Source organism: Colossoma macropomum, unplaced genomic scaffold, assembly GCF_904425465.1.
Source record: "Colossoma macropomum unplaced genomic scaffold, Colossoma_macropomum, whole genome shotgun sequence".
NCBI classification, from domain to species: Eukaryota; Metazoa; Chordata; class Actinopteri; order Characiformes; family Serrasalmidae; genus Colossoma; species Colossoma macropomum.
This window is the reverse complement of record NW_023495878.1, coordinates 2130612-2138757: the sequence shown is the minus strand read 5'-3', so window position 1 is coordinate 2138757 and position 8146 is coordinate 2130612. Positions and strand designations below refer to the sequence as shown.

The 8146-nt window shown below is 42.6% G+C and overlaps 1 protein-coding gene across 5 annotated transcripts in view; it reads right to left on the bottom strand.

Annotated features, from left to right (window-relative positions):
• Nucleotides 1–1714: 1714 nt before the first annotated feature.
• The window catches only part of sbf1 (SET binding factor 1), a 96845-nt gene continuing 90413 nt past the window's right edge, over nucleotides 1715–8146 (bottom strand). For all 5 annotated transcript variants that reach the window (XM_036563808.1, XM_036563811.1, XM_036563809.1 and 2 more), the window contains 8 exons: nucleotides 7098–7224; nucleotides 6254–6384; nucleotides 5918–6160; nucleotides 4798–4905; nucleotides 2726–2931; nucleotides 2429–2516; nucleotides 2144–2275; nucleotides 1715–2042 (listed from right to left, as the gene is read on the bottom strand). In XM_036563808.1, coding sequence (XP_036419701.1) covers nucleotides 1944–2042; nucleotides 2144–2275; nucleotides 2429–2516; nucleotides 2726–2931; nucleotides 4798–4905; nucleotides 5918–6160; nucleotides 6254–6384; nucleotides 7098–7224 — 1134 coding nt within the window. In that variant the 3' untranslated portion in view covers nucleotides 1715–1943. The remainder of the gene's footprint in view (nucleotides 2043–2143; nucleotides 2276–2428; nucleotides 2517–2725; nucleotides 2932–4797; nucleotides 4906–5917; nucleotides 6161–6253; nucleotides 6385–7097; nucleotides 7225–8146) is intronic.

Here is an 8146-nt window from a genome sequence, read left to right as displayed (position 1 = left end):
TAGAAAAAAGAGCATTGAGGATTTATTTGAGACGTATATGAAGTTTTCAATCATTAGTCACGTTAATGCAGAAAAAAAAAACAATGGCACATATTGGAGTTTCTAATTATTGAAAAGTTAAGTGGTGCTCTGAGGACTGTCATATTCAGGAGACAAAGTTAAATAAATTACTAACAAACATATAAATCTGAATATTATATACAAAGGGAGTTATCAGAACAAAAAAAATCTACAATTCAAATTTTATGTTCAACAAGACAGCGGTGTTACCCTATTTTACAGTGTGTTTGTATATATATGTGTTAGTTTTCTGTATCCGGGATCACAAAACTGGTGGAGGGGAATAAAAAATAAACAGGAGGTGACACTTTGCATCTTCACCAAGTTCAGCTAAACAGACTCTCTCTCACTCTTTCTCTCTTTCTAAAGGAATAATACAGACAAACTCCTCTATGTACAAAATTCAAAACAAAAGGTAACAGATTCTAGCTAAAAACACTGGTTCTGACAACGACAGGGCCTGGAGAACGCAGACTGGCTGTACATGACACTGAGCCTCGTAACAGTTCTCTTTATGGGGAAGAAAGAGGTTAGCCAGATATACTGAGGGTCCGAAAGTAGGCTAAATAGGAATGGCTACTTGAGTGAGAATGTGAGCTCAATAGACAAAAAGTCCAGTAAACTATAACTGCCCGAATGAAACAATTCAAATATGGCTATTAACTGAGACCCGGTAATCTGATCTGCTTCACTGTAGATACAAAACAGGGCTCAGTTGTCATGACAGCCAGGCCGCTATCCACTGACCGGTGTAAACAGACACTTGTTGAAACAGAGAGGCTCCAGATACACCTCTATCCACCATCCCCCTGTTCATCTGCATCTCACCTTTATATCTTTTTTTGTGCATAAATTAATTACCACAACAAAATAAATCCCTCCTTTTCCTTCAGCATCCCTTAAATTCTCAACACAGACAGTGGTTCTTATTGTTTGCCTTGGAGAAACCAAAACGGGTAAGAACCTTGTATTGTTTTGTTTGTAAACAGGCTAATCTGAGAACGTAATCTCCGGCTGGCATTCTGATAAACTGAGCAAGAGGATAAGTGATTATTATAGTATACATAATGTCAGCAAATCGGTGGACTGATATATTATTTTCACTGTACAGGAAACCAGTTGACTGAATCGATCCTTCATGAACCATTGAAAGGACACCATGCTTTGACAAGCATAAGGCAAAGGAAAGTTCCCAAATGCTTTGTCAATGTGATGAGTGGGACCAGTCAGAGAGGAGAGGATTTCGCCAGCCAATTAGACGGCAGGGCAGTGGGCGTGTGCAGCTCAGAAAACTGTACCCAAATTAACTTATGGTGACAGCGTAGAGCTGTAATAGCATATATATGTGCAGTAGGAGAACTTTAGGGCAGGCAGATGCTTGGCTGTGGCTCTTTACTGGGCAAGTTCAGGCCCCTGCATAGCATTCGTTTAGTTGGCAGTATGTTGGAGGGGGACGACAGGAGGAAGACTAGCTGTAGCTGGGCATGCCGGTGCCTCGCATTTGACTTGTATGGAGAGATGCAGTCCAGAAGAACCCAAAAAGAGTGACATCATGCCTTGCACAACAGAACATCCAGGGGGGTGTATAGTGGTTAGAGTACTAACGCTGACGAAAGACTGTGAGTCACCAAATGTCTCTGAAGGGATTCTTAGATTTTTTTTTCTTACTTTTTATACACATTTTTTTAAACAAAAACACTGAAATGTGGTGAGGTGCAACATTTTTTTTAAGATCAATATCGCCAACGCTAAATGGAGGCCGACACCCCTTCTCTCTCTCTCTGCTGGACGAGCCCTGTCATTGACTAAGAGCCATGTCCATCAGGGGGCCCAGCAGATGTCCTTTCAATTCTAATAGTCTCTCCTCCACAGAGCCTCTCCCTCTACGCGTCAGATAGGCAACTCTGAATACTGTCCATCCACAGCTGTGCATTCTGGCTGTCCTGCGCGCAAAAGTTGTACACTCGTTTGGTCGTTTTCAGCTGGGGAAGGAAAGACACAAGAACATCAGATAAACTGGGATTACGCCAAGCAACACACAAGGCATTAATCTTAAATCATGACGATAACCTGAAGTACTTACATCAAAGAAGGCTTTCTCTTCTACATTTTTAGGGGCTCCCATTGCAGGTGTGCCCGGAATGACAGATTCCACCTCAGCCAGTTCAATAACGCCCTTGCATTCTTTATCCTGCCTCGTCTCGTAGTATCTCAACTGAGCAGAAAAGGGAAAAGGCAAGGAAGAGCGCAGAGTGAGTACAAAGCAGCATGATTATTATTTTTAACACTTTTTCTAAAGTTGTTAAATGAATAATCTTAACATTTCCAAGCACTTCAAAAGATAGACCGGTCTAGGTAATGCATGCACCTGATGTTTGGTCTTGTCCAACACAAACCAGCGTGGTTTCCATGGTTTCAGCAGCGCTCCTTTCTTGAACAAGATTCCCTCAAAGCTCCTGATGGAAAAGTGCAAATGACAAACATAAAGCGATGCATATTCAAGTATCATCAAAAAGACAAAGTCAATGTTCTGAATATGTCGCTATACTGTAACTGTAACCTCTAAATATAATACATATTACTCTCATGTGTGTGTTTAACTGCACAACTCTACTGCATGGAATCATGAAGGAATGTGCTCTTAGTCTGGGAAGCGAATACGCACCGGTTCTCACTCTCAGTGCTCTGAAACTGGGAGTAGAGGTTGCTGGTGCTGGGACGGCCAGTGGCAGGTGTGGACGTGGCGCTGGCCTCACAGTCCAAGGCCAGGTTGATGGAGGAGCCCACACCCCTCTCCTGCAGGTACATACCCTGCGAGCGCCTCTGGTGGATTAGGTTAGATGACATTAGGAGCGAGCTGGAGAACGAGTGCTGGGGGACAAAGCAGAGGAACACAGAGTTAAGTACTCAACAGCTCAGCGATTCAACAATTAAGACCAAGATCCTCGATCAACTGCTCATTTTATTTTCCTGATCTAACACACACAACTCCGTTCAAAAAGTGATGGGTGAAATCAGGTCTGTTAATGTAGGAAAAACAAACATATACACTGATTAGGCATAACATTATGACCACCTCCTTGTTTCTATGCTCATTGTCCATTTTATCAGCTCCACTTACTATATAGGTGCACTTTGTAGTTCTACAGTTACAGACTGTAGTCCATCTGTTTCTCTGCATACTTTGTTAGCCCCTGTTCTCAGCACTGCAGTAACACTGATGTGGTGGTAGTGTGTTAATGTGTGTTGTGCTGGTCTGAGTGGATCAGACACAGCAGTGCTGCTGGAGTTTTTAAACACCCCAGTGTCACTGCTGGACTGAGAATAATCCACCTAAAATATCCAGCCAACACTGACATATTTGACACTGAACCAAAAGATGTAAACAAAGGACATACGGACAAAAAAAAGACAACCGTTTGGGAAGATTTTATGTGGTACATTCACACCTCACTGAGCACTTTATTAGGAACACTACACTAATACTGGACCAATAGTAATACAATCACGCCACAGTCAAAATCACTGAGGCTCCTGAGTGGCGCAACCGTCTGAGCGTTGGCCCTGTCATCAGGAGATCGCGAGTTCGATCCCTGGTGATGCTACAGCCATCCGTAGCTGGGAGTCCAAGAGAGCACAATTGGCCTCGCTCTCTCTGGGTGGGTGGGATGGCTGCCCTTCTCCCCCCATCACTCACTAAGCGCGATGCTAGTCAGCGCAGGCGTCTGTTAGCTGACGTAACAGATCTGGCGGTTGGCGCGTTCAGCTGTCCAGTGACGTTGCGTGAGCGGCAGCTCGAAAAGAAAGTGGTGGCTGGCTTCACAGGTCTCGGAGGAAGCCTGTGTTAGCTTTCACCCTCCTAGCGTTGATAGCATCGTGTGATTGGGGGAGTCCTAACTAGCGGGGTGGAATTGGAGAGACTAAATTGGGGAGAAAATCGGGGTAAAAATAAAATAAAAAAAAAAATATATATATATATATATATATCACTGAGGTCACATTTTTCCCCTCCCAGTCTGATGGCTGATGTGACCATTACCTGAAGCTGCTGGCCCATATCTGCATGATTTTATGTACTGCATTGCTGCCACACGATTGGCTAGATTACTGCATGAATGAGTAGGTGTACAGGTGTTTCTAATAAAGTGCTCAGTGAGTGGACATTTGGTGAATAATTACGATACTATCCAACAGATATTCTAAATAACGCTGTAATCTGACTTAATGTGATAAATTTTCACATAGAAAATCACCAAAACGTGTAATTTGACCGGGGGTGTTTAAACTTCTGCATATGACTGTATAATGTAATTGATGTGTGTGATGATGTGTGTATATCAAGTATGTTATAATGGTTTTTAAATGGTCCTCAATCCTGTTTTAAAAGTGAAACTGCCCATTTTGTAATTACAGATTCAGAGCTCATTAGGAGATTTTGAGGACTGTAATGCACCAAAACAGTCAAAACAGTGTCAGAAACTCGTCTGTTGCAGGAACAAAAGAATGGCCCGTATAAACGTCTCTGTCATAATTCAAACAAAGTTTGTTCAGATGCGGACCAAGACTGAACTCCTCAGGGGCTCTGCTTGTTTGGTGCACACCAGGGTTCACATAGCAGCATTCTCACTTGTTCTAACACCCACACTAACAAATGCACCAGGATTCATTTTAATCGAACCAAACCTGACAAGTGTGAACAAGAAGAAGAACAAGAAGGATGAATATGAGAGTCTATACCCGGCTCTCCAGTTTGGTCTCAGTCCTTTGGGTTGTCTTGATCTTGTCCCAGGTGTCTTTCCACTTCTCAGAGACGTGTCCCAGTTCGGCCTCAAGGTTATGTACATCCTACACATCAGCACATGCACAAACAAAAGAAGCAGAATCAGTACTGTATTTAAATATGTCCGTGACACTGGAGCATCGTCATGTTATGTATGGGTGTAAATCTTTGACCACATAATAACCCAGTTTGAGTGTGATTCTTTAGGACATTAGTCAGTGCATCACAAAATCTCAGATTTCTCCACCATGTCATTTGATTATTTTGTTATGATTCAAAACTATTAAAAAAAACTAAATATACAAATGTGTCTGGGTAACTATTTTAAGATAAAGATTAAGTGAGCCTTAATAGTCCCACAACAGAGAAATTTCACCTCCGCAATCTAACCCATCCGTGCAGTTGTGCACTAGTGAAGACACACACTAGGGGCAGTGAGCACAGCTGCTCGGAGTGGCGGGCAGCCCTATCTGCAGCTCTCGGGGAGCAGTTGGGGGTTAGGTGCCTTGCTCAAGGGCACCTCAGTCACATACTGTCAGCTCAGGGGTTCGAACCCGCGACCTTCCGGTTGCAAGGCTGGTTCCCCAGCCTCCAGCCCACGACTGCTCCCTATTTACACAGTGGTGTAACACGGACAATAATAACAAAACTTACTTTTGTTCATGTGTGAAAATAAGTCAAGAATTTTACTTTGGCCAAAAAAATAGCGCTTGCTTAAATGAATGTTAGTAGAACTAACATTAGTATCGGCACAATACCTCTTTTTCTTTTCTCACCATAAATATTAAAACCTTGAGTTTTAGCTTGTACCAATACTGATCCAATATTTTTCCTTAAAAACTACTAAGCTGTAAAATGAGCTATTTTCAGTTGAAGCACTTCACTTAAGATGAGCACCTAAGAGTAGTCTGTCATACTGAACAACTCAAACCCAACTCAAACCCAACTCAAGCGCACTTCAAGCCTGATACTGATACTGATACTGATACTGATACTATCTCTATACCATCTCTATACATAGCTCATTATCACTGACACCTTCGATTGTGCATGATAATGCTTTGTGTTACCACTGACCTGCAGCAGTTTGGTGATGGCATCCGGCAGCACTTTACTCAGACTGTCGTAGCAGGGCCAGACCACGCGCCGCTGCGATTTGGGCGCTGCCGTTTCGGGTCTGTCAGTTGCTGCATCTTCGGTGTGCCCCTCGGGTCTCCCTCGCACCAGCTCCCAGTCATAGGACGGCCCCTCCGACAACGTCTCCTCCGTGTAGAAGTCCCACACCTTCAGGTTCGAGATGAAGCTGTAGGGCTTTAGGACCTGGCAGAAGAAGCAGCGGCAGACAAGGTTAGGGTTGTTCCCAGAGGACACGACTCTCCTATATAAAGGAGTATGGAACAAGGCCTCTACTACCTCCTCTTCCTCTGGAGAGAACATGTAGTTGTAGAAGATGGGAGTCTTCTTGTGCAGGCGGTCGATGTAATCCCATACAGACTTGCAGACTTGAGGGGTTTTCCTCTCTCCCTTCTCCTCATACAAGACCCCTACAGAGAGGGCACATGATACTGAAATGAAACTTAGCACTCATACAACTGACAGTGCACATAAACAAACACAGTAAAACAAAATTATTAATATCTTGATTAAAAGAATACAGTTAGAAGAGCATAAGTCTGGTTCCTGCCTTTTCTGTGCACTCCAGCGACTGCATGGATTTGTTATACTTCATCAGCAGTACCTGCTTTCATTTAATGAAGGACTGATTAAATAAACTAGGTCCTGGATGGTAACTGTAAATACTGGAGTTCGTCAAGGAGAGCTTTGGGAATAAGTTACCACACTCACTATTTTAGGTTACACACACATAATGGATTGTTTATTCATTCATTTGTTCTAATGTTATGAAGAAATAAACACTTACTGCCCAGATAAGCAGCTTTACATATTTTCTCAGATGCTTAAGACTTTGGCACAATACTGTATATAACATAGAAAGCACTCCATGAGCTATTGAATTTGGTTATACAGCTGGAATTACATGGCAACCGAGGTCTCCAAAACAGAAAACAAAAAAGTCATGCCTTTCTTGTAAGTGGCCCCACATTTAACATGAGACCAATAACGACAGGGAAAAACAGAAAAATGAAATGAGAAATCTACACTCCTTATTTAGTATGCAGACAATTTCCTCCTGAGTAATATGAGGCTTATTACACAGCAGAATTTAAGGTTTTGGGTGTGGGAGCATGTGACTCACCGAGCTCAATACGTTCATAGTCGGAGTCCAGCAGGAAGGTCCGGAAGCGATTGGATACATAGTGATAGGCCAGGAACTTGAGGTAGTATTGACTGAACTCAAATTCCATGGGGAACTGAAGATGGATCTGTTGAGAAGGAAGAGGGGCAGGATTTACTGCAACGCAACAAAATCTGCATGACAGAGTGTTTTCACTCTAGAGCTTTTTCCGGACTTAGGGCTGTTCACACTGCGAGTCTGGCATGTTTGGTCAAGTGTGAAAGCTGTTTTCAAGCCGGGGATCTCTGTTTGAGATTTGGTGAAGTGTGAAAGATGTTTTCTAGAACCGATCTCTGGTCGTCCTGAAATCGTGAGCAGGCAGGGCTAAAGTGCTATAAGCTGAATAGACAGATACCTGTAAATGCAGTGTTTTTTGTGACATCACTAAAACAGTGAACTCAAATCAGCCAGCCTAATTTTCATATCGCTGCTGTCGGAACAAAACCTTGTATCTCCATTTTTTTTGCGTTTTTCAGTTTCTGACATAATTTGAAAGTAACCATGGTCCTATACATTGTGTGTGAATTTCATATTGAATGGACCAACAGAAATGACCCAAAATGACCTGGAAAAAGTCTGGTTCCATTGACTTACACTAAAGCAAAGTATGTGTTTTCCTTTTCCTGTAAAGTTACCATTTTGGAGATACAAGGTTTTGATCCAACAACAGCGATATATAGACTAATGTACTGTAGAGTGAACGTACATTTACAGTGTTTACATACTATATCGAGCTCTGTTATTTCAAAGAAGTGAGAAATTTAGTTCCATGATATGAGCCCTTAAAAATTGAATGAGTCTCATCATTTTAACAAGGTTTCATAGATTCTCTTAGGAAGTTCTCACATTTGTCCACACCCAAGCTATCTGCTCCTGGCGCTGCGTTTGGGGTTGCATGACTGGTTCATTTTGTAACATGGCTGCTTTAACGTATCGCCTTCCTTTCCATTTAAAGTTTCGTGATGGTGGGAAAAGGACTGGTGTGGACAAAAAGCGCTGTTCTTTGCCGC